General features: G+C 35.7%; 2 protein-coding genes across 2 annotated transcripts; one reads left to right on the top strand and one right to left on the bottom strand.

The window, feature by feature from the left end:
- Positions 1–8950: 8950 nt before the first annotated feature.
- LOC129256440 (homeobox protein vab-15-like) lies at positions 8951–21073 on the top strand. Its single transcript, XM_054894641.2, has 3 exons — positions 8951–9988; positions 15294–15528; positions 16416–21073. Exons 1-3 carry the CDS (start codon positions 9265–9267, stop codon positions 16561–16563), a joined length of 1107 nt encoding a protein of 368 aa, XP_054750616.2. The 5' UTR covers positions 8951–9264; the 3' UTR covers positions 16564–21073.
- Positions 21074–22836: 1763 nt separating this feature from the next.
- Positions 22837–27792, bottom strand: LOC129256441 (potassium channel subfamily K member 2-like). Its single transcript, XM_054894642.2, has 3 exons — positions 27128–27792; positions 26336–26730; positions 22837–25640 (listed from the first exon to the last, which is right to left on the bottom strand). The coding sequence occupies exons 1-3, from the start codon at positions 27567–27569 to the stop codon at positions 25443–25445; spliced, it is 1035 nt and encodes a 344-aa protein (XP_054750617.2). The 5' UTR covers positions 27570–27792; the 3' UTR covers positions 22837–25442.
- Between the last annotated feature and the right edge of the window lie 12 nt (positions 27793–27804).

The following is a 27804-nucleotide window of genomic DNA, read 5'->3' as shown; positions in this document are numbered from 1 at the left end:
CAGCTTTGTGAGATTGTATAATTATGGTGATTCAAATTTGTGTGTGATGATTATAGATGTATTCCTGTACACTTTAAATGTTGGGCAACATACTGTCCACACAACAATTGGTTAAAAAAATTATCCAACTCTGGGTAGTTTTCAACCAATACTGTGTAGTTTTCACCCAAACACACATTATTGGTTTGTGTGGACATAATATGTTGCCCAACATTTTTAAGAGTGTACAGTGTTTTTGGCTTGTCTCACCAATTTGGTGGTGTTACCCATCTTATTGCGTTTTACCTCATCACTGTATTCATCACCGATTTATACACTTCAATATTATCATGAATAAGGCCTAAGGGAATCCTTATAACATTTCAACTTCATGATTCTAGATGACATAGAAGTTAATGTTGAGTGACTTTTCTCTGCTCGAGTTTCTCATATAGGTCACCAAAAAGTGTTGATGGTGACCATCAAGCCCTCTCCCTAAATTACTTTACTTTGATTTGAAGGACAACCGCGCGATTTATTTACATATATAAATACCCTCTTTATACTAAAAAGGGGTAATTGTTTTACTTCCCTCTGTTGCATTTTGGTTCTGTGTCTTTGTGTATGTGAAGAAAGAAAATTTACTGAACAATATATACTGTACATGTAGATCGGCAGGGTATATAATTTACATCGTCTAGTTTAAATCCGCTGGTGGTTATTAAAGGAGAATGAAACTCTTGGAGCAAGTTAGCTTTTGTGAAAGCAGAAAAATCAAAGAATAAGATCAACAAAAGTTTGAGTAAAATAGGACTAGGAATAGAAGAGTTATGAGCATTTGAATGTCGAGATCACTAATGCTATGGAGATCCTCCCATTGGCAATGCGACCAAGATCTATGGTGTCACAGATGAACAACTCTCCCCTTTTGGACACTGAAAATATACCCCAAAACATCTCTTTTTGCTCATTCTAATCATATGACAAAATGATTAATCAATGATATAATGTTGTGAAACCTCTATACTTGTCCTCTCATAAAGAGAACACCTCACCTTGTGATAGACTCTATAAAAGTGAGAATATAAGTGAAATAAGTACTAAAGTAATGAGGGAGTTGTACGTGTGTGACATCACAGATCTTGGTCGCATTGCCAATAGGAGGATCTACATGGCATTAGTGATCTCAATATTCAAATGCTCATAACTTTCTTATTCATTCAATCTTCCTCAAATTTTCAACAATATGTTTCTTTGATTTTTCTCTTTGATATGGATTCAGCTGGTTTCAAGGGTTTCATTCTCCTTTAAACGTTTTCTAATTCTGGTATAGAAACATTAAAGTGGTAAGCATTATATCTTAAACAGTAAAGTTGTTTGCAACAGATAGATCCCTATATAGATCATGGCTTTTTCCACTCAGATAAGCTATCACATTCTGATAAATGGATCTTTATAACAAGATTACATTTCCTCACTCGTGGTGGTCTCTCAATAGGATATTGATAGTGTTCATCATTGGGGCCATGTGCTGGGTAGAGCGTTGAGCTTATGTTTGTGAAATTATGATTTCGAATCCCCGCTCGGCCATTATCTCCACCTTAACCAAAAAGGCCCGAAAGCAACTTCTGTTGTCTAAGGTCAGCCACTCTTCCTATACGTAATACCAGCTTGGCGTTGATGCGGCGGAAAGCTGCTTTGCCGAGTTCCTACGGGAGTGACTTCACCAGAAACAGAAAGGGTGAAAGAACCTTTCTAAAGCAAAATGTTTGGGACACTGATGTGCCAAAATAAAGTGATGTGGGAGTTAGATTGCAAAATATTGGGGGGTTTTGCCCGCTCGCCAGGGAATTTCGAACCAAATGCAATTCGATATCCATGCTTATTCTATTGTTCTAAAAATTGTTTGTCTTTGTCCTCTGAAAAAATGGTCATTTGTTAAATCAATCACCTGATTTATGTAAAAATATTATGTTAATTTAACATGTAACGAGCAATTTCTTATGATTTAGTTTGATAAAGAATTCATTTTCATGAAAATTGATTTCTATAGGCCTATATAAACCGTTTCGAAAATATAATAGGGAGTTGGGACACCACTAGTTCAGGAATACAATGGAAAACCTATAAAGATTGAATAGAGTTTACATCCAGGTCTAGGCCTATATAGAATAGAGAAATATTGTCGATCCTCAATAAAAAGCATTGAAGCAGAACAGGACTTTCATTAAAATTTATTTAATTAGCGAGTCGTAATGTTTTTTAAAATTTGTTTGATGTATTTTAAAAATGTTTTTACAACTTTTTAAATATCCTATAACATCCGCATATTTTGCACTTTCTCAAATTTCCAACCCATGTTGACCTCTATCAAAGCTGGTCAATCTCTATCACATTTTTGGTGGGACTTGACACTCGCATATTGAAAACCTGTGAAAATCTGTTGTATTCATGATCTCAACTACGCTTTCTATATTTTCTCTGCAAAGCACATTCTCCTGAATACAGAGGAATTCATTCTGATATCATATACCAGCAGGTGCTTCGTATTACATCCCCAACCAAACACTCGTCCCAATCCCTAAAAAGTGCATCTATCACATTCAAACAAAGTGGTGGTTAGCCGAGAAAATCCACAAATTTGCATAACATGCATGATTATAAAAAATACGGCTTAATGAAGAGAAGAGTATCATTTGAATAGTCATTTGAACTTTATGGCTTCACATTATTATATACCTACCCAGAAATGATCTGAACTTTAAAATTTCAATGACCTGTGTAAAGTGTTAGCTAAAACTTCCGGTGTGGAATACTTATGAAAGTGCCGACACCAAAGTTAATTAAAAATGGACCTGATTCTCAAAATGTGTTGATGCAATGTAATCAGACTCACATTTGACCAGATCACAACCTGTTAGAATCCATTCTTTACATCAAAAGATGTACTCTGTAATAGCAGTATTATGATGTATTGATATATGGTTTGATAGATTTTTAAAAGAAAATCTATGATAGATCAATCTGATGCACTAAAAAGATATTGGATAGTGATAATTTTGTCGCGTTAAAGAGAATTGATTGAAACTGTAATGAGTGAACCATTGATTATGTTTGATTAAACTGCGTTTTGATGTTTTTATTCGTGTGTTTGTTTGCCCGTTGTTATTCCCATTTAACTTTGTATATCTATTTATCTTTCATATCTATACACCTGAGTAGTTGGTCCATCAGTGTCGAAGTTTGTTTAGTACATTCTCTGTAATTTTGAAGAGATCTTTTGTGTCATTTCTTGAAAAACAATACACTTGTGAATAACGGAAGTGTTGCATACAGATTTCTGTATATAAACGCACGATTTACTCGTGACCCATAATTATGAAGCGCCGAAATGCGAGCAAAATATTGAATTCATATTATCGTGTTTTTATCTGAAAATTTAATTCTCGCCTTTCAAACAGAGGGGCGTGGGTTCGATTCCTAGCCATGGCGTATTTTCCTTCAGCAAGATATTTATCCACACTGTGCTGCACTCGACCCCGGTGAGGTGAATGGGTACCCGGCAGGATTATTTCCTTGAATGCACTGAGCGCCGGTGATGTAGCTCGAGCTAAAGCCGGGGTAATAATAGCAGCGCTTTGTATCCGGAGGAAAAAAGCGCTTTATAAATCCAGCTATTATTATTTTTATAACATATCAACGTGGCTTTCCATAGATTAAAATAATACATAAAGATGACGTCATTTATTCTAATTGAATAGTAGAGTTTCGAGACTCAAAGCTCTCTTTTTTGTGATACTTTTTTTATTCTCCTTTTCTACCAAATACTTGAAAAATCATATGTGGCGGTTTCCCTTGGCCTCGAGCACCCCCCCCCCCCCCCCCCCCCCGCCGAAGAGGAGTTGCAATAGTAAGTAACCACCCTTACTTGTACTTCTCATTGAAACTTTACTCGATCAGATACTCTCTCAAAAAAATAGGTAGCAAACGATTTTATGAAGTCTATTATATTTGCATATATGAATAATATCTGACGAGTACATCTCTTAGAGTAAAATTGAAGCCAATTTGGTGGATCTACATGACTATTGTATTTCACTTTAATTTGGTAGTAAAAAAATAACTAAGATGGAATGGGCAAATTTGATAGATTCTCGATAAAGGTCCTGTATTGTAATCATATAAAAATAATTCAGTCATAAAAATAAGTGAATCCTTTAATTTCCAATTTGATACTACCATCTAATCAAATTTGACGACATTGTGGTTAAAGAGTAGATCAAAATGTCACCTGAAAGGATGGGGCTAGAGTGCACAAATTACTAAAATCTTCTAAAGACATAATTAGTTATAATGATTAAACAACAAATTGCAACCACAGGGAAGAAAAGGGGATGCATTGTTAAACTGATTTGTTTTTTACATACCAAATCACTCTTTAAAACGAAAGAGGACTGCATGGACTCATTTTCAAATGATGTTTAAACACAACAATAATTATAAATATTCCTCGACACTTTTAATGGCTGACTTAATAATAATGATAATAATAATAATTAACATCTATATAGCGCTTAATATCTAAGGTTTTAGAGTGAAAGTGTTTGAAACCGAAATGTGCATGCAGGTAGGCTGAGGGAAAACAACTAGCTCAATTGGAAAAACTCTTAATTGACAAACTCATCCACATTTTGCATCTGGTCATTATGCTCATTAAGTGCCATCATCGTAATTGTAATCCATTAGAATGTTTAATTAGAAAGTTTCGATCTGCGAAAAAAAGAATGTTCAGAACATTCGCTACCGATCAATATTATAGTCCAGGGGATGAGGTCTGAGTGACTTTTAAAGAACCTATACCATTGGTAGATTAGTAACGTTATGTTATGCATTTATAGCCACAAATATTTGGATTACACAGTGCGATATGTGTTGTTATGTTAATTAAATTTTAAAAAGTAATATTTCAACACTTGATAATGAAAATAAAAAGGTTGAGAGTCGTAAAGACAGATGACTCCTGCTAAATTACAGAAATAAAACTAAAAACCATCAATTATAAAGATTGAGAAATCCAAACAACATATAGGAACCGTTGATACATGTTAATTTCATAGTGGTTAAAACAAATAATAGATTTAATGACATTTCAAAACTCGAAATACCACCCCCCCCCCCAAAAAAAAAAGTAAAGTCATCTCAGGATTATATCCGATATCCGACTACATCCAGTGCAATTTTATTGCGAGGAAAAACATTAGCATCTGCACGTAATTTCAATTTCATGCGTGTTACTACGTTTAAATCAATGTACATGAATAACCTCTTAATAACAATGACGATCAATAATTTTAATTAGGAATTAAGTTTATTGATTTTTGTACATGGTATGTTCGTAACATTTCCAGGCCGCCTTTTAGACCTATGTATTGTTAAAGCAAGACAAACTGCATCCGACATTAACATTTCGCTCCTCGGACATCATCATGTTCATATTTTACGTTATTTTGTCAAAGTCGAAAATATATTAGCCATTTCAAAAGGTTCACGTGTAAAAAATAGAGAATGAGTCTACATATTCACGATGGGTGACGGGGGTTTATCTTTTTTATTTGATAAAATCGTTTGATCCCATAATGATACAGTAGACACTATTGATACATTTTATTAAAGGTCAAGTCCACCCCAGAAAAATGTTGATTTGAATAAATAGAGAAAAATGAAAATAGCATAATGGTCATGATGGTGAAAAGTTGATCAAAATTGGATGTAAAATAAGAAAGTTATGACATTTTAAAGTTTCGCTTACTTTTCACAAAACAGTTATATGCACAACTCAGTGGTATGCAAATAAGAGAGTCGATGATGTACATCACTCATTTTTTTTTTTTTTTTAATTGTTTGAATTATACAATATTTCAATTTTTACCAATTTGACATTAACGATAAAACATAAAATGTTATAACAATGGTAATGCCGCATGTTCAGGGAGGAATAAAACTTGGTTTCACAGGACAATGAGGAGAAAATTAGAATATTTCATATTTCATATAATAAAATACAAAAGAAATAGTACGTGAGTGATGTCATCATTTCCCTCATTTGCACACCGACCAGGATGTGCATAATAACGGTTTTGTGAAATTAAGCGAAACTTTAAAATGTCATAACTTTCTTATTTTACATCCGATATTGATGAAATTTTCAGAGTTTTTCCTGTTGGATTTTTCTCTTTTTATTCAAATCAACTATTTGTTGGGGTGGACTTGTCCTTTAAAGAGGATTTGTATTTGATATCAAATTTTGATTTTCTCTTCCAAGTTTGGATGATCAGTATAGAGATCAGAGAGGAATTCGATTTTCATTTGAAAGGTTATTTCAATCGTAATTATACTTTATGGTCTATAGCAGAAGGATTATACTTTCTCGGATTTACAGTCACTATGAGACAGCAACAACTCTTATTCAACTAAAGAACTTTGTGTTCGGACGATTCGTCGCCTGTATCACTCTCGCTATCATGCAAATGCGCGCTGTATTTCCCCCTCTTTGATTCGACATCCCAAAACAAGTTGTTCTATTTTTGCCTCCCTTTTGACTTTCTCTATCTGCCCTAAAATTCTATTTCAAGTTCAGGCTTTAACAGCCTTGGGTTAACGACAACACTTCTTTACAGCATCATACCCGAAATAGCGCGATTTGAATTAGATTTAGCAATCGCGGGAACTATCTTCATAAGATATGAATTGATGATCGATATCCCCAGGTTATCCCAATTTGACCGTCTGCACTCGGGTGTGTTTAATCTTTAATCAGCACTTCCATGATATCACGCAAAGATTGTCGGTCTGCTATCTTGAGCAGAATGTTGAAATTCAAACCAACCCTAAACTTTTCGAATTAATTTTCGAAAGACATGCCGCCTGCATCATTATATTATACTCCAATTGGTGTGATTTCAATTAGAGATGATAATGTTCTCGCGCGATAATGAGACCATAACTATTAGGATCGATAGCCTTATACCGTCTGATATCGATCTTCATGAAATCCCGGCAGTCCAAAACGCAAACTAGGTCTGTACACATCTGACTGAATTATACAAGGCCTTGCTTTAGAATCCCCCCCCCCAAAAAAAAAAAAAAAAAAAAAACGAAACCAGAAAGCAACCGGAAATTGAGAGGTAAGCACTATCGATAAATATTATATTGCTTTTTTAGAAAGTAGAAGCGCATGAAATAGTTCATGACTGTGTCTTTGATCGTATTAATCCACATTAAGAATTAATATCTATATGTATTTATGATAATGTATAGATAACAAATAATTAAAGAAAAGTTGGAAGAACCTAGCGAAAGAACTGATGAATTTGCATTTACTCTTCTCTCTCCCTTTCTACACAAGTCATCTTTTCTGAGATCGTTAGTCGTGTTAGCATCTCAAAACCTAGATAATTTGGCGGTTATAAGAAGTGACTATAGGCCTTCCTTCCTTCTATCAGAGAGAGAGAGACAGGGGGGACCCCGGCTGAACTTCAGCTCATTTCCGTCAAGCCCAGGTAGCTTGTACTTTCTCAGGTAGCCACCAGAAAATCAGAAGCCTCCTGAAAATAACAAAGTTAAATCCTGTTCTTTTTTTCCCTCCCCGTATATCTGAGCTTCTTTTTTTCCCCTATCTCCCCTTTTCTCGCTACTCAAACATCTCGTCAAGTAATTCCTGTGCCAGTGCCTAAAAATCATTACACCGCTAGTGATGTTGAGGGGATGTATACTTATTCAGGGAGAAGAGGATTTGGCAAGTAAAAGACAAGAGGTTGAAAACAGCCGAAGGGTGATCGCGCCGGTGGCTAGAGGTGAGTCGAACACCTGCCCCGTCCAAAGCGGCTCCTCAACACTAGTGTGCTCGGTGATTTCACACTCCCCTACAATCAACTCCCTCCCTCTCTTTTTCTTACTATCGTTCACGTCTCTCTTCTCCTCTCTCTCTCTCTCTCTCCCTCTTCATATTTTCTTCTTTTACATGCTTTATTTAGGCCTATATACCGTATTTGTCACTTAATTTCTCAAAAAAACATTTTTCTTACACAGGCTAGAGTTTCGTGCCCCCTCTCTAAATTTTTTTAAAACAAAACCCATCACACACACGCACACACACACACACACACACATCCTCGCCCACACGCAAACATTTTTTTGTTTGTTTTGAATAATGTTTTTATTCTGATTTCATGAACAAAAAAAAAATACAACATTTCAAATTAACATTTCAAATCACATATAATACTTGACATTTCATATTTTCACTTTTTTTTCACTAACTTAATAAAATCATGAATCATATATATCTTAAAGAAAACAATGAAATCAGTTATTATAAAAATGCTTAAAGACCAAAACTTCCCCCTCCCCCTCCCTCCCCCCGCCCCAACACACACACACATACACACCACACACACACACACACAGCACACCACTGTCCAGAAGATCTGCTCACACTCATCATAAATAAATCATGTTTAAAAGTACAAAACAATTCGATAAACAATTTTGAAAACATGCTCCCGCACACACACACACCCACATACCTACACATGAGTCTCTCTCCTTTTCCTTCTTCATTCACGAACCTTCCCTACATTATTTTATCTTTCATCTCTATTTTCCTTCTCTCCTTCTATATCTTGGTGGACTCGCCATAGCCTAATAACGGTCGTCGATCAAAGCGGGTCTCCTATGTTAATTGGATTGATAGTTACTTATCGATTGAGTTCAAAATGGCTGTTTGACACCTCCACCAATAGATGCTAGATACATTATTGCTGTGACGTATTCTTTAAATTAAACTGTCCGCGCATGTCCATTGCAGACAAGTGGTGATCGAATGATTGTGATCGTCTGCAGCCCAGACACTGCGATCATTATTGGTTCCCGCGCTTTTTGGAATGCATGCCCTGGAGTTCATCGTCAGATGAATCCAGTTGTGTACTTTTCAGAAAGATATTATACACCAACAGTGTATATAAAATACTTGACCATAGGCCTACTTCAAGATTGATATTTCCATATCGTGTTTTTAGGGTGTACTGAGAAAAAAAACTTTTTTATAACTTCAAGGTTTGTCATTTGCGTTTATCCACTTTTGATAATTATGCGTGATTCTTAAACTTAGCAACGAAAACGGTTTTCAGAAGAAATGCTTAGATTTTCGTTTGAATAACCAAATACCAACAGATACTGTTTAGATCAAGGTCATTGAAACAACATTTACAACCGAGTCCCGAAGACATGTCGGTAATTTTATCACCGAAAGAACAAAATGGAGATGTATTCGAGAAAAGCGACAATAACTCCGTCACAACCACCCACCCGTCGTCACCTATCTTGTCAGCCTTCCAAAAAGAAAAACATCAAGGAAATCCAAGCAACAGCAGCAGCAGCAGCAGCAGCAGCAGCAGAAGCACTGATGAACCAGCACGTACCACCACCACCACCTCCCCCGCCTCCATCTCCCTCTCCCAGCTCGTCGGCTCGTGGTCACGTGGATGCGAGGCACGCTTCTCGGCGTTTACCGCCGTTAATTCGAACCCATCTTCAAGTCAACGACTCGGCGTCGGATTGTGCCACGGGAGCGGAGTGCTCCACCGTATCGGCGCCTCCCTCGATGACGGCAGGGATGAAGAGAAACTTGGAGCCAGCAGCAACAGCAGTGACAGCATCACCTCCGCAGCTTCACCACTCTGTTCAACACCAACATCATCAACAACAACAGCAGCAACAGCAGCAGCTATCGCCATTCCGAGCATTACCCCACATCACCATCACTTAGGCAGCAACCATCATCATTTGGGAAGCAGCTTTAGATTGTATTCGAACATGTCGAAGGTGGATGCTTCGGGGGAACCCCCTTCGCCAGCACCTCTCCACGGCGCCGCGTTCCCTTTTGCTGGTCTGCATGGTTTGTCCATGACACCGGGTGCCAGAGTTCCTCTAGGCCCACCTGGAGCTCTATGTAAGTTAATTCTTTCATAATTATGTCAATTCAAAATTGAAATGAAAATAAATGCTTGCCTAATTGGCTTTGTGGATAACCCCCCCCCCCCGAATATATATTGACCAACATTTTGTTAAGAAGTACTGAACTAATTGAATGGGATCTTAATTTCAAAGTAATATCTAATTTTTCAAAACTACAAAATACAATGTCAAAGGCAGTACATACTCCGCTCGCGGTATTAATAAGTTGGTTATTCCTTTCTCTTTAACTTTTTGTTTCATATCAAGGTGATCATTCTTTTCAACTTTTCTGTTGAAAAATCATTCTCACCTGATTTTTTAATATATATTTTGCCTTTCTTCTATGACAATTAACTTAACCGACCAATCATTGAATCATGTTGCTTCTCCTATACATGAATGGAAGTAAAATACAATTAATAAACATTGCACATGCTAGGATAAAGGATCACTCTATAAATGAAAGGAATATCATTATGTCTTAAATTTATAACAATGTGAATAATATGAAATTTTCAATCAATAGTGTGATCAGGGTGATTGGATCAAGGCTGCCATATTCTTATGGTTTTAAAACAAAGGATTTATAACACCATTCCTTAATTTTGATGACGAGAAATGTGCCTCCTAATCCCATAAAATCATAATTCCTGTAAAATATTAACACTTGAAAAAAATATACATTTATAACATTCAAGCAGCTATACATTCGTGAGAGAGAATTTCTGATTGTCAATGACATGATGATAATTTCTTTTTAAAATTATGTTTGAAAGTATTTTAATATTGAAACAGAATTTCGAATTTCAAACTGTAATAGGAAGAATTGTATATGATTATTAAATTCATAATCCAGTTTTTGTGTGTGCGTGAGTTTGTGGCTAAAATAGACAAACAAATTGGCTTAAAAAACAATCAAAAAATTGTTCTCGTTTTGAAACTTTACTCTCTTTTTAATCTAAGAAACATTCATTGACTTCTGTCACATAAAAATGTATCTATTCATTATTTCTTACCTTTTTTTCTAAATTTAATCCCATTTTAATCATATACTGAATCGCTCGTATTTGTATTTTCAAAATTTTAGTCATGAACCGTTTTCCGTGATTTTTTTTTCCGGTTAGGTTCAGAATTACATTTTTATTATTTTTTTAGGGGAGGGGGGAGGGAGTTGGGCTTGTTATTTATTTTTATTTGCAGGTTTACAATAACAAAGAGCAGAATAGAATGATAAAAATAATTGATACAATTTTTTTCAATTCTATCTTTATTGCAACCACAATGCATATTCCACAAGGATAAATTATGTACAGATAAAATGGTTAACAATTATGCATTTCATCTTTCAAAGATTGATTATTATTCAAAATGGCATTACCTGATATATAGAAGTGTACACTCTTAAAAAAATCTAAAGAAAGAATATTTTAATACATTTTTAAAACAGTACACACATTTCACTGATACAAAATGCAATAACAGAAGAGTAAGAATCACTGGGAAACTATAAAAACCTGAAGAACATCAAGAATTTGAAAAAATAAAGAAAGAATACTGACATACTCGTTTGCATTAAATACAATCGCTAGCTTATACTCTCCCACGTGGAACTGATTTAATTTTGCAATCTTAGAAACTCATCCCAAGATGATTAATAAACCACTTAGATACAATTTCGATCTAAAGGGCAGAAATTCGTTTTTAAAGATAGAAATGACAGAACAGTTATATTCTATTTGTCTACATGTTGTTTAAAATAACTTTCTTAATGCCTTTGTTTTCATTAACAGGCATCAAATTAAAAAAAGAACATTCATGATTGACTCCTGATATCATTTTAATATGACACTTCTTACGAAAACATATTTTAGCTCTAAAACGAATTCGCTAAGAATACAGTGAAATAAATTGATTTATTAATTCAGCATCTTGAATTTTTCATTGTTATTTTAATTTCATTCTTTTGTTAGCTGCTTGGAGAAGTTACCATCTAGAGTTATCTGACCGCTTTGTGAGATTCGATACCTATGATCTTAAACTTTCCTCTTGGTTTCTACAATTCAAAATCATTAATACTTAATATATTAATATATATCGACACTGTCGAACTGATTTACTTAGGCTAAATTAGTTAAATGATATCAGGCATTTAACTTTATAGTAAAGAATCTTTGTATCCATTCTGATTTTATGACATTGACTTTAAGCCATTCCAATTATCGTGATTGAATCAGGATTTGCATATTGAAATAATCACTCGGATCTGTTGAATATATTTTATTGATACTATTCATGATTTTAAAGTGATATTAAATATTTCTAAATGTATTATTATCAGGGTCGTGTAATCTAGTGGTTACAGCCTTTGGTTCATGATTGTGATGTTCTGAGTTCATATCCCCTTTCGGCCATTATCTCCACTTTAAACAAATAGGCCAAAGAGCACTTTCTGTTGTAAGGTCAGCCACTATAACTGTTTAATTTGGGCGTAAAATGCTTTATTGTTATTATTGGTTTTACCAGTTTGGCGTTAATGCGGCGAAAAACTGCGTTGCTGAGTTCCTAAACAAAACAAAAAACAAACCCGGAATAATAATCGTTATCACTATTATTATTATCATTATAAATATTATCATTATGATTATCATGATCATTTTATTATTATTTTCATCATCATTTTCTTTATCTTTTTATATGAATATTATTATTATTATTGTTTCTTTTATTATTACTGTAATATCAGTATCATTGTTGTTATTACTGCTAACATGATGACGACGACGATGATGATGATGATCATCATCATCATCTTCGTAATTATACATTAATTCAGCAGTGATTTCCAACAGCTATAATAGCTTTCCGGTATCATGTCTTGACAATATTTTTCGTAATAAATATTGGTCTGTCAATATTATTTGTTATGATATAATTATACTGAATAGAATTTTGAAGGGTAAAACAAACCCCTTTAAAATCATGAAATCAAACCTCATCAGTATGATAAGTCCGTAGGCGTAATCATAATTATCAGGGGATACTTTTGGAATAGCAGTAAATTTTGAACTGCAACTTTTAATGATCTAATTTCTGTCTTGACATTTGCTTTTCTTTCTTTCTGAGTTTCACTCCGCATCATACAATACGGTATATATTTGATAAAATTGATTAATGTCCAAACGTTTCTTACAGATTGATAAATGAACGAAAAAGTTCTCAGGGTAATGTCGAGGCAGATATTGTCTTGTTTTATATTCCCATTAACCAACAACTATCATGTATTATCTTGTTCAAAAATGAAAACTAGTAATCTAGCACGAAATATTACGCCAAACTCCCCTACGATCAAAGAAAATGTTCACCGAATCACTAAGGGCGTTTCCGATAAGTAATAAAGATTCAATTATCTTTTCAACGAAGCAATGCACTAATAAATCCCCGCCAAAACTCGACTCGAACAGGTGATTTTTCTAGTCTCATCTAATCGAAAAACGATAACCATTTCCCTCTAATTCTGACAACTAATTCCAGGGCCTTTTCATAGCCGACCTCTCGACATATTTTGCCTGAAGTCAAAAGCTTTATCTATCTTGTCTCTCTAAACGTCGCACTTTTATGCTTTGCCGAATTTAACAATCAATCGCGGGTGAGATGGATAGTATTCGTTGTGTCTTATTTCAGGAGATGAAAGAGATAGCCCAAAGGAGGGGATCTGATCGGTTCTTTTACACCAGGTTAATGCTTTCATTTACATGCCTTTGGTATATTTAGTAAGAGCGATTATTTATTCATTTATTTTCTTGCGGCCATGTCGTAATTGATTTGCTGAAGATGCGCAGGTTCAAAGGGGTTTATTGATTGAAAAAAATGGCTTTCCTCTGGGGGCTGATAAAGACCATATAGCTATTTAACCTTGATTAATCATTAACATCCAACTCTTAAGTAAAATAATATAATAAATAGACGAAGAGTATGAATACAGGAGGACACATCACGTGGGGCGTGAATGGCTATCAGCTATAGTATAGATATAACATTAACGCAAAATGTTGTCATAGCATCTATAATATTGGCTTGAACAAAATACACATTTTACAGATCAATCAAAACAAAATCGTTCAAATTATTCTTAACAAAACTGCATTAATGGACAATTTGGCTTAAAATGAATTGTAATAACAAAACTGGAATGTCTTAAACTTGGAAATGCGAGATATTGAGAAATTTCCAGCTGTATATTCCTTAATTTTCCTGAGAAGATTTTCAGATATTAAAACACCAACAAAAAGAATCGAAAATATTCGAGGATATACTCGACAGATGTTATAAATTCCAGTCATTCAATATTTCCTTTTTTATCATTTCCTTTAATATCATTTCAGTAAAAAGGGGAGTAGAAAAGTCAAGAAAAACTAAACAAAACAAATGGTCTAAGTATAGTCTTTATTTTTATAATGACATTAATCGAAAGTTGTTTGGCATTTTGTCAATGCACTACAAACTGTAACGAAAAATAAGGAAGAATCCTGTAGCATAATATAGCTCAGCATTTCTACCATCCTTGACTAGATGAACAACACCTGGAAGGTTTTTGTTTCTACATTTTTACGACCTTGCTTTTACTGATTCTATATCAATTATTCAAATCATGCGCCTACTCACCCTCGTAAATTGATTTACTGACATGTAGCGATCTCTCTGATTGAATAAATCAATTAAATCGCGATGAACCCATTTTCAGCTCCGACTTTAATGTTTTAAGATCGGAACGTACAAATTATGCATGGAGGACTTTGAATTTTCATCTGCCACTGTCACCGTCTTCACTAACTTGTGAGAGTTTACTGTTTACGACGGTATACATTGGAGACGTTAGTTAAATCGTAGAACAATGCAAGGCTGCGACTGTCTGCGTCTGATAACTTGAGATCGTGTGCAAAATGTCTTGTACTGCTACACTACTACTACTTCATTTTCTTCTTCTACTTCGACGCCTCCTCCTCCTACTACTACTACTTCTATTACTACAAATGCTACGTAGATCCTATTCTGGAGTTGAACCTGGGTATCGATATTATGATACACCCTCTTTTTTATTACTAATGATTTATTATCAATAATTCAAGCAAAGAAGCTATTGAATACAGATGTAACTTAAAAGAAAAGCTATAAGAAAATATTATTTTGTGTTCCGCATTTTGTTTTTGTCGAGTTTCCTTTTTATAAAGAAGGTGTTTCATGCGTTCAATTTATTTAATCGTTCGTTTTATATATTCTGATTTGTACCTATTTTCATTCAGTGGGCCGAAAACGTCGAAAAGAGAATCGACAACGTCGCCAGCGGACAACATTCACCAGTGATCAGACCATCAAACTCGAGATGGAATACCACCGGACAGAGTATATCACACGCATGCGCAGAGTAGAACTAGCCGAGATGCTGAGTCTGACAGAAACACAAATCAAGATCTGGTTTCAGAATAGACGGGCGAAGGATAAACGAATAGAAAAAGCACAGATTGATCAGCAGTACAGGTACGGAGGCTGTACATTTACTATGTCATATTAGGCCAAAGAGAGGGAATTGTATATCAACATCTAATGAAGATTATGTGAACGATGAAGGCCTTTATCGCATAATCGAATCATATACATAATGCACACACCAACACACGCCCCACTCACACATATAAATCTATAAATATATATATAATCATGTATATACATACATCCGTTTATAGGCCTAAATACCTCATATCTACTTATCATTATTTCATCTTCATTAGATGTTAATGTATCTTTCAACAAATGGAGTTAACTTTTTTTTCTCTCTTAATACATCTACAATTTGTGATGATATCGAAAAGTGAAATTATTTTTTTAATTTTGTCATTAGGAAACAGATATTTACTGAGGGTAATTCACATTTTATTAACTAGTTTTTTTTTAAATACTGTAATTTGAGAATAAAATAACATATCTGTATAATTTGGCCTTCATTATTTCAACATGACAAATCGGAAAGGCATAGTACGTGAAAGAGACGATTTTCACGACATTATCAGTGATAATAATAATAATAATAATAACGGTATATTTACCCAGGGTGGCCACTTCAGTTCCGAAAACTGTTCTCCCAGCGGGCCCTGCAATTATTATTACCCGGCTAAGCTAGGCTACCGATTCAGGTGCACACAACTTTTTGAGGAATTATTTCCTGCCGGTACCCATTTACCTCACCTGGGTTGAGTGCAGCACAGTGTGGATAAATTTCTAGCTGAAGGAAAACACGACATGGCTTGGATTCGAACCCAAGATCCTCTTTTTGAAATGCAAGAGTCAGAACCACTAGACCACGACGCGTGATCTACCTTTGAGCCCATTAACCAGCCCATTGTTCATTCTCAATTTCTTTTCATTAGGAGTCTTGGACTGCCGACACCGGGTAGCATGTGTGGTTTTTCCCCTGCCTTCGCCGGTCTATGTGCTCCATGCTGTTATTGTCCAACTAGTGTACCTGCGCACGGAATACCTACCCTGCCACCGACCCTCCATTCGGCATTTCGGTGATGGACTACGTTCCTGGCCCGCAACACCCGGGTGCTACATTCAGTCGACGGAGAAAGCCGTATATCTATATTTTAGTGCAATAAAAGAAGAGACTAACAACATCCATTGTGGCGCCAAGAGTTTTGCTTTTGCTGAATCGTTGATACTTGCGGGTTGAAGCAAACATAAACACTGTAACGCATCGTATTTGATAAGATGGTATAGATGAAGATGCGTCTGATTCGGCTTCAGATTGATATCCGATAAGATCATTTCACAAATATAAAGGTTTGTTCCCAGGCATATGCATTTTCCACAGTATAGGGGACACAAATTCACAGGGAGAGGGAGAGATAGATGAGGGAGGGGGTATAGGGACTTTGTAAGATGAGTATAATATAGGGACGATAAATGCGTGAACGACTGAAACACAGAGATTTGATGTCTTACACGCCATCAAGAAGGCAAAACGTGTTCATTCGACCAAACCCATCCCAAAATTTTGAATTTGATGTAGCTGATAGACAAAAATGTATGCATTGTGATTCGCAATCTAACACTGCTCCTAGGGAGGGCAATCAAAAATTAATAATCACTGAACTTCCTTTGCCCAAATGGGCAACAGAATTTTGTCTCAAAAGTTTTGTCACTAATTGATTGTCGGAACAGTTGGGGCTATTACTGTTTCAGATGAGGAATGGGATCTTGTCACAAGTCTCGTCGACCTATAGGTCCATGATGAAATCAATGCAATAATGCTTTGTTTATGTACAAAAACATTGCAATAAGATCCTACCCATTTGAATAACACAAACATTGTCTACGTTCATAGTTATTGGACTCATTAAGAATTTGAACGTACGATATTTGTATTATAAGTTTATTATCAAGTATAATCACGCATATTCATACACGCAGAAAGTATTATTTTGTAAATAAATTTTGCACGTTGATTGCTAAGCATATTTGTTCCGTAATTCCGTTTCTAGAGAATTTGCCCTTTCATACAGATATACGAAACAAAAAAGAATATCATAACTTGAATCAATTTCTTTTGGCATGCAGTGGGGCGGGAGGGAGAACGTGTCTTTAAACGATTATTTTTTTTAATAGTTTTAGTCGAATTCCAATATTTTCACGCGAATTTAGGGAGTGAAATATATTTAATATAGCTCGTAATTATCACCTTGTATTTAGAAATTTTAAGAATGTTCGATGGGCATCCATTTTAGACCAAAATAATCAACATATTTTATTTCGAATATGATCTTTTGTTTCAAATACACAAGTATTTATTAATAACTCGCACATAGAATTACTAGTATCAGTTACCACATTCATGATTGTATATTTATTTTTTGTCGTGAATATTTTCAAATTCTTGCCTTTTGTAAGAAAGGAAGAATACCAGTCACGCCAGACCCACCAACTTGTATTTTAAAATTTGTGTAAAAATGCTTCCATTTCTGTTCATTTTTGTTTGCTAGTATATGCAAATCAATGATTGAAAGTCACTTATCTATGCAATAATGTAGCGTGATCATTGATCTTTAGTATAAAAGTAAGTCACATACACTGTAAAAAATATTGGGTAAAATTTTAACCAGCACGAGGGTAATTATATGTCCAACCAATTTGGGGTAGTATTTTACCCAATGCGGGAAGCATGTTGTCCAGTAAGCTTAAAAAATAAGCAGCAATTACTTTAGAATGGACAAAATTTTCATCACACTGGGTAAATTAAAAATGCCCAAAAGAAATGTCCAATGTTGGTTTGACACATAATTTACCCTCACGGAGCATTTTTACCCAATATTTTTATAGTGTACATGAGTTCAAATCTCTACAAAGAAAAGACCTGTCCCTGAGAGGCAGGGGCGTCGATCTATTTTTCAGATTGGAGGGGCAAAATCATGAATCAACGTTCCAAAGGCGCTCGATCACACAAAACGAACAAACTCACCCACACACACAACTACACCCCCACACACACATATGCCTATATACATACATATATATATACATATATATATTTATATATATATGTGACTCATGAGAAAGAGACATATATCTCACCCTCACCAATTAATGCGAGCGCGAAGCGCAGGCTGAAATTTTTTAGTATACTGACATGAAAACAGGAAAAAGGTACCTGTTTAGGACTGTTTGTAGTAACTCATGAGGGGGATAGATACATGTATCTCACTACACAGATAATGTGAGTGCCGAGAGCGAGCTGAAATTTCTTTATATTCTGACCTGAAAGCTTGATATTCTAAGCATTTTTGGTACCAATGATCTAAAAAAATGACAGTTTAATGGACGATTTTTAATAAAGAACAAGATATATATCCAACAAAAGATTATTGCAAATCGAAGCGGGAGTTCTTTTGAGGTTTAGAACTGAAAACGAGACATTCTATTCACCTATTTAATCATGAAAAGTATGGGTTTTTGCTACAGAAATGATGGGAGCGCGAAGCGCGAGCTGAAAATTTTTATATTCCAATCTGAAAAGCGGACATTTTAAGCACGATTTTAAATAAAGAACTAGTTGGTATCTCGATCTCGCTTGCTGATTTCCGTGTAACATTACCATCCTATTTTATTTTTAGTTGCACATGCGGAATTAGTGGGGGGGGGGGGGGCAAAATAATATGTTTGCCCCCCTGCCCCCCCCCAGGATCGACGCCTCTGCTGAGAGGGGATTCATGTAGCGTCTTCTAACTGATTTTAGACCAGTTTTCATTCAGCCAATTATATGCAGCGATTTCAGTAGCTTATACTAATAGCTGTAAGTGGAAGTTTCTTGTAATCGAGTCACTTTGTGAAACACCCGGGTGAAACACTCCCCTGGGGCTCCGTATACCACAAAGCTTAGCAAAGATCGGAGAACAAATTTTCACGATTGATTGCATTGACTAAAATGTAAAATCAATCGTAAAAATCAAACGTACGATCAGTCGTTATGCCTGTGTTACGGAGCCCTTGGGGCCGTTTCATAAAGCTGTTCGTAAGTTAAGAGCGACTGGTGAACCTTTCTTACGCGCTAAATAATCACCATTGAACATTTAAAGGTGAAAATCATTTACCATAAGAAAGGATCACCTGTCGTTCTTAAAGTCGCTCTTAACTTACGAACAGCTTTATGAAACACCCACCTGGGCTCCGTAACATAGATTAGCGATCAATCGCTAAATGGACTGACCAATCAAGGTCAATGTTACACGTGCATTTGGTTCAAAATACTGACCAGGAACCAATCAGAAGTGTTCTTTCATATTTGCTATTCATCGCTATGCTTTATGTTACGGGGCCCAGATCACTTAATCTCCTGATATGATGAAAGTAAACTTCATCTTTAGTCAGTGTTTACAATCATCTAATCATAATATACCGTCTAAAAATAATTTATTATCTAGATGTTATGCAGATAGGTCTTTGTGATGAAACCATGATGCAATCATTGATTATCATAATATTCTTATAATATCTCGAAGTGTATGTGAGCGATATAAGATATGAAATTGTAATAATCTTCCAAGAAGTCCCTTTTTATAGATTGATTGCAAATGAAATTGTTGAAAGACAATGACCATTAAACAGATAAACCACTTTAATCAATTTTCTTTTCATGTACATTCAATATTGGCCAGTATTCGGGTGTCGCAACACTGCACACGCACTTAACTGATATTAAAAAAAATAATGAATTATAGTCTCATTCGATTTTGGAATAGAACATTAATATTATTTCATTGTTTGCCAAGACTATGGGAAAAGAAAATCTCGTGCCATATTTTAGTAGTTTTCATATTTACTTCATTGATCATGACCCTCGACAACGTTTTACATTTATATAGGTTCTTTTTCTTTTGTAACCGTGGTTTTTTTAACATTAGAAAGCATTTTTAGATACGCGTATTGCGGATTAACCAGACTACAAAGAATCTGTTTGAAAAAAAGGATATCATATCCTTTTTTATGTCTTGAAATTCTACGTTTGAAAACACATGTTCCAATTGATTACATTAGGGACTGACCTGTGACGCAGAGTACGAGTTTGGAATTAGCTCGTACTTTCCACATGCATATCATTTTTTAAAATATGTACTTGTATAACTTTAAATATTTTCTTAACCATATAACAGCCCCTTTACCTGTCCAGTCCCCAAAATACGTAAAAGATAAAATGTACGGAGCATTCCAAGATAAAGATTAAACAAAATGAGGCATAAATCGGTGTTTTTTATACATCCATAACTACATTGAATACTATAGATTTTACATCTGTCTGTCCTGCAAAGAGTTTGAAGGATGTTTATGGCCACTTTAAAATCGGATGCTCGTTCTGATGTGGGTTTGGTATAAATTAAGGACATCAGAACTTAAAGATGAGGGGTAATGTTTGCACTTTGATTTGGAATAACTTTGTAATTGACATTCAATTTATTATCCGACATGGGATGATGTCGATGTTAGTATTGTGCGATATTATTAAAGTTGACCTGAAATCCTTATTGAATAAAATGAAAGAAGTTTTGACTATTAAGTAGATGTTACGGTGTTTTGAGAGTTAAGAAAGCCGGACTGGTATAAAACGAGAGTGAGAAAGAGAGAGAGAGAGTGTGTGTGTGTGAGGGTGTGTGTGTGTGTGTGTGTGTGTGCGTGTGCACGGGCACGAGGTGTATGGCCGAGTGGTCTAAGGCGCCTGGCTATACATGGAAAGGCCGGGGTTCGATCCCAGCCGCGGCACCTATGCCCGTGAGCAAGGCATTTTAATCTACAAGCTCTTTTATCCTGCTTTCAAATAAATGGAAATGCTATATGCATTATTGGTAACAAGGTGTGCGCTTGTTTAAAAAAAAAAAAAAAAAAAAAAAAAAAAAAAAAAGTATGTCGTGTGAAGTTGGGTTCTAGTATATCTATGCAAAGTGCAAGCCTGAGTGTGCGAGGGTGAGGGGTGCGTATGCGTCTGTGTGTATAACGGAAAAAACATTAGGCAGATGACTGCAATTTCATCCAAAAGCATTATATCAATGCATTGTGGGCACTTTATTCAATAAATGTTTAGAGATTAAAACATATCAATATGAAATCAAAAAGCATTTGATAAATATCAATTGTTCTGGAATCGTGGTAATTTTATTTTGAAAATCTTTGGTGCAGGGGGCGCTGTTTAAGCAAGAAGCAGAAACTTGATTAAATAATGTAACTTCACCAGGTCACCTCATTTGAGCTGTTCGTTTCTTCTCCCTACTTATTCCCTTTCTTTTCCTTTTCGGGTTCTTCTCTTTGTCTCTTTGGTATTTGCGTGGTCACTTTCTTTAGTTTGTTTCTGCTTTTACAGGTCTTTCTCTCCCACATCCATTTCCCCCTGAACCAACAATTCTTATTGTCCACCCCATACATCTGTCTTTGATCCAATAAAGATAAAGAAATAAAATAAATATTAAAATAATTGGACAAGTTTTAAACTGAATAATTGGGCATTTTTATTTTGACCATATTTTGACCATATCACTATGATTTCTGGTTAAAAAAAATGTATAATCAATCACTACACTGTTAAAAAAAACCGTGATTTTACAGAAAAAAGAAGATTTTGCAGAAAGCAATAACAGAATCATTCTGTAAATTCATGAAACATGAATTTTTCTGCAATTTAACAGAACAGGTCTGTTTAAAAAGGAGAAAAGGATATTTTATTCAAGGAAATTTGTAAGATTCCATACACCAAATACCAATTTCCTGCAAGATTGCGCAATCTGGTAAGATTACAGGTGTTCTCGAGACTCTGCTGCAGGAACTTCTTTTATTTTAAGGATAAATTTTCTAACAGTGTAGCATAATTGTAGTTAACTGTTGGCGAAAGTGATGGGACCAACTTTCATGTCAAAGGCAATTTGGATATATATAATAATAATAATAATAATGATAATAATAATAATAATAATAATCATCATCATCATGATAATAATAATAATAATAATACTTACATTTACATAGCGCTTCATAATTGTGTTTCTATGCACTTTTCATGTATTTATTATGTACATCAGTTTTTCGGAAGTGAGGGCGAGGAAAGGTAATTGATCATATATCAACACGGAACATCTTATCCACTATTCACCCTTGTGTACTTTCATGATTTTCACTGTCGTTGTTTTGTGAGATAACAATCGACCATGGAATTACATAATTCTTGTTTATATCACTTTGTAGTTAAATGTGCTGGTTTGTAATGTTATTGAACTCCATGAAATGATGCAGTAAGTAAGGCGCTAATAAATTAACGAGGAATAAATGACACAACTTTTATTTATTCAGGTATTACGTCTTTGCACACACACACACACACACACACACGTTACCAATAGATTTACCTTCTTTAAACACATTTACTAGTTACTGTACTAGTGCTAGTTACTGCGCTGTACTGTACTAGTTTTTCTAAATTATCCCATTAGAAATTACATTCAATATAACTCGTTAGATAAATGCAATGTACACAATGCAAATTTGCGCGCGCACACACATCTCACATCAAAACCTACCCACCAAACATATCCATATACACACTTCCACACACACATACCTCCAGCCATAAACACAAAAACACCCTAAGCTCGAAGGAGCGCTCCCAAACAAAAACACACCCACTCAAAACACCTACACAACACACACGCACACACACCGACCCTCGCACGTGCAACAACCCACGCCCGCATACATTCCTTTAATTATGTATTCAATAACTGTTTAATAAATCCAAAATAATTATGTTTTACTGCCAAAACCGAACCAATTTTAGATATTTAAATGAATTTAATTGAGATGACAATAACATTTTATTAATTTTTTTTTGGACATAGTCAATTTAAAGGGATTTTAATGACCCCCCCCCCCCATAAAATTATGTCACCCACTTGACACCTAGTCCGTTCTGTGTCATTGTAATTTACGTAAGAATACAAAAACATGACAACCAAACTCATGTATTTCTGACTCCTTAGTGATATCCTAAATAACTGGCGTACATATATGGGTGTTGGCGGTGATGGATCTCAAAGGTTTAACAAGACAAAAAGGAGACAAACAAAAAAAATGGTAAATTGTTATATTATTTTCCGAATAGTAGGGTTTTTTTGGTAAAGATAGGTCATTTTTTTTACTTGCTCGCATCACTCGCTCGCAGCTGTTTTAATCAGGAATTTTGCCCTTGATAGGTGATGTCTAGCCCCCTCAAAATGTCTGTCTCCTAACGCCACTGCCCTTGATGAAATTTTGGGAAAATGCTAGTTCGTGACCATCTGAACACGCTTTTACCCTATGCCTAGGTCGATATTTATCATGTTTATACAATATTGACGGGCCTTGAGGGAGATACCATGTATATTTCCTGAAGTAGTCTCATATATTGCCAAAGTCTTGACGAGGGCAATATGGGTCAACTAAGGGAAATCATCATCATCATCATCATATCAGCCATGTTCAGCCCACTGCAAGGTGAAGGCCTCCTCAAGTTGGTGCCAAAGGTGCTTGTCTTGTGCTGATGCAATCCAATTTATGCCAATGAATTTTGTGAGCTCGTCACTCCATCTCAATTTTTGTCTACCCCGATTTCGTGATCCTAGCCATGGTCTCCATTCTGTGATGCGTTTGGTCCACCTATTATCATATGATCTTGCAAGGTGGCCAGCCCATCTCAATTTCATTGATTTAATTGGTTTGATTATGTCTATTACCCCAGTCTGGCTCTTAATCCATTGTATGGTTTTTCTGTCACGTTTTGATATCCGTAGCATTATACGTTTCATACTGTGTTGAGTGGTTTTTAATTTCTGTTCCATTTTCTTTGTTACAGACCAGGTTTCAGAACCATCTAGGTCATTGCCGGTATAACACATTGGTTAAAGATTTTACTCTTAAGGCAAATTGGCATATTGCTCTTCATAATGTCATTGAAATTCCCAAAAGCGATCCATCCAGCTCTTGTCCTCCTTTTAACTTCTTCCAGTTGCTCATGATCCATTCTGACGTGTTGCCCAAGGTAGATATAATGATCTACTCTCTCGATTTCAGAATTATCCATTATGATTCTTTGCTCTGTAGCAAATTTGTTGAACATTACTTTTGTCTTTTTCATGTTGATCTTCAGGCCTACTGTGTTACGTTCAGTGTTGAGTTTGTTGAGCATATTTTCTAGCTTGTGGCCATCATCAGCGAGACACTCACCTTCAATGTTTAGCCCCGTACTTTCCCAGTCTAATTTACGTATTATTTCCTCCAGTGCAGCGTTGAACAGTTTGGGTGAAATGGTATCTCCCTGTCGCACTCCTCTGTTGATGGGGAATTCATTACTGTCTTTGTGCAGGTGAATGGTTGCAGTTGCTTGGCTATACATTTCCTGAATGAGTTTGATGTAATTATGGTGCACACCTTGTACCTGTAAGGCTGTTGTTACTGCCTGAAATTCTATACCGTCCAAAGCTTGTGCGAAGTCTACAAATGCCACGCACTAGGGTTGTCTGTATTCGCCAGTCTTCTCTAATAGTTGGTTAAGGGAAATGTTATGTGGTATCTCACGAAAATTAAAGTCAGTCAATATTATTATAGGCCTATAACTGTATGATATGTCATTCTAGCTACTATTTATAAGCAATTGCTTTCAAAAAGCTAATAAACTCTTGTTTCTTCCACTTCGCAGGGCCTGCGTATATATTTGGTGAGAATATAGGCATTGGCTACAATGTTGAAGAATCCATGGGCTCCTTGTTAAGGAAATTGTAACCCACACAGATGAATAATAATTGTCCACGTGGAAAAAATATTTGACTAAAACAGTACATGGCCATAGAAGTATATTTTCTATATCTGCTTTTAATGTGATCTCCTGACTATTCAGAACTGCCTCCTTGGATGCTTGTTTCTCCATCTCGTGTAGCTTTCCGATGATGCTGCAGGCGGCGCTTTAACTTGAGGTTTAAGATCCGACTAGAGATGTCTTCGACACCTTGTCGTTCAGCCTTGGAGACGTTGTTAAACATGATGGAGAGTATAGCCACGCAGGTGATCAGGAGGAAAAAATGACCACTCTAAAAGAGAATGGGATGAAAGGGGGTTTAGTTAGGTTTGGATAAGAATACCAAAACAATGCCAACTAATCATACTGCATGGATTTTTTTTAGTGAGGCTACGACGGATTGGAAGATACCTTCTTAACATAAAAGCTAAGCCTCTAATAATTAAGTCTATCCATCTCTGATAGTCCCGTTCAGCATAGACAAAACAATTGAGAATGTAGGAAAGCTACTGTAAAAGATACATAATTCCTCCAAAGTGACGATCATAGCTGTCATCATAAAAAGCGCCTTGAGCACTCTACAGGATGGATTTGGCGCGATGTAAGTCTAATAATTATTATTATCATCATCTTTTGCATCATCGGCTTTACCGCATTCTCGATTTTTTTTTCTACGATGAATTTACACATGACATTTTCAGCAGTTAACCATAATCGACTCGAGGACATACATTGATTATTCAAGCTACGAGTCTATGTAGGCAATAGGCATGGTTATAGAAGACATGCACTGTATATAATATATTGATGAACGGGTATAGGTCATAAGTTACAATACATAAGACATTGCACATTACGGTTTAAGGAATTCGTAAGAGGTTATGAAATATTTCTTTAAATCAAGCTTTAAGGAATTAGTAAGAGGTTATGAAATACCCATTTGCTAGAATACTTCAAATGCAAATTTCAATGTCCCTGGAAACTGACCTGTATGAAAAATCGGACAGGTTCTGCACCTCCTGGGTGATTTTCCACCTCTATATCGCCAAATCCTATGGTGGTCATCGTTACCATAGCGAAATACATACATTGTAGCCAGCTCCAGTCTTTTTGGGTATGATAATGAATGACACTTGATGGAACCATCAATAAAATATACGCTAACAGGAGGTTAAAGAAAAATACCCAAGGTGTCCAGAAACAACTTCGGGTTACCACGCTGATGTGGAGTCTCTTAGAAATCTTGATTACGGGTTGGGCAAACGACTGCAGTATTTTACCAACGGACCAGATTATGGTTCCAAGGAACGGTATGCCCATGATAGCATAAATAACGCAGAAGAACTGACCTCTATCTGTGCGTGGTGTTGTATACCCGAACCCTGTAAAAATATTGAAATACACACTTTACTGAGATTATCTGGATATCAACGTTTTACTACTACACAAACAGGTAAATTTAACGTGATGAAAATGTATGTGTCCTCCCCCCCCCCCCCCGATTCGTCGTCATATTAATTTGAAGAGAACTAGACAACTCTTTTTTGTTCAACTGTGCTTCCCAAAATAATGAAGGCACCGATCCCCCTAAAATCACAGTTAAATCATTAAAACAAAATGTTGTTAAAATCAAATGGAGATTGGCCGGATGATACTTCACGATATTCATCCCTCTACTTATTCTAGAATCAATATAAGAAAAGATAAGCGAATTTCAACACCAATACTGAGTGTGTTAATAATAAAGTATAAAAAAGCTTGTCTGTTGGAGAAACTTACCTACTGTTGTTACAACTGACGTGACTAATATGAAATTTGGTTTATAAGACCACATACGTGCAAAAGAAGTTTCATTGATTATACCCCCAATCATCAGATTAGCGTAACGATCTCCACCGACATAGGCCCCTTCCCGTAGAGCCATCATTACGATATTCAAGAGTTCATCGACATCCTCCTCGCACAGACAATCATTTTGCAATTCAAATTGATGGAGTGCTGCTTGGAAGTCTTCATGAGCTTGAACTGCCAACGGACGCTCCATTGCGCGAAAAACGAACGCACCGACAAAAAGATATGTTAAGATAACAGCAAGGAGGATAAAACATCTTAACCACTTCTTTATAACTGACGACGATGACGGTGGTGATGGCGATATCGTTTGTTCTGGTTCTGTGTCTCCTTGGACATCGCTATTGGCGGTCAGTTCTGCAGTGGCCATCGTAATTTGCCTTTACATCTCATTGCAATTATTGTTGAAAGTTTCTGCCACTATTTCCTGACCAAATTGGTTTAATAAATCTCTCACAGCTATGTGGTTTAAACAAACGCTAACGATCTTATTTTATGCGCCAGACTTGTACAACTTCTTAACACGGATCGAAGCGATGTTATTTTCATCTTGATGCGATGATTAGATGGCCTCGCTCTAACCTAACTCTACCACTAAGCCGAAA

This window comes from Lytechinus pictus, chromosome 3, assembly GCF_037042905.1.
Source record: "Lytechinus pictus isolate F3 Inbred chromosome 3, Lp3.0, whole genome shotgun sequence".
NCBI lineage: Eukaryota > Metazoa > Echinodermata > Echinoidea > Temnopleuroida > Toxopneustidae > Lytechinus > Lytechinus pictus.
Note: the sequence above shows the minus strand (reverse complement) of the source record. Positions and strands in the feature narration are given on the sequence as shown.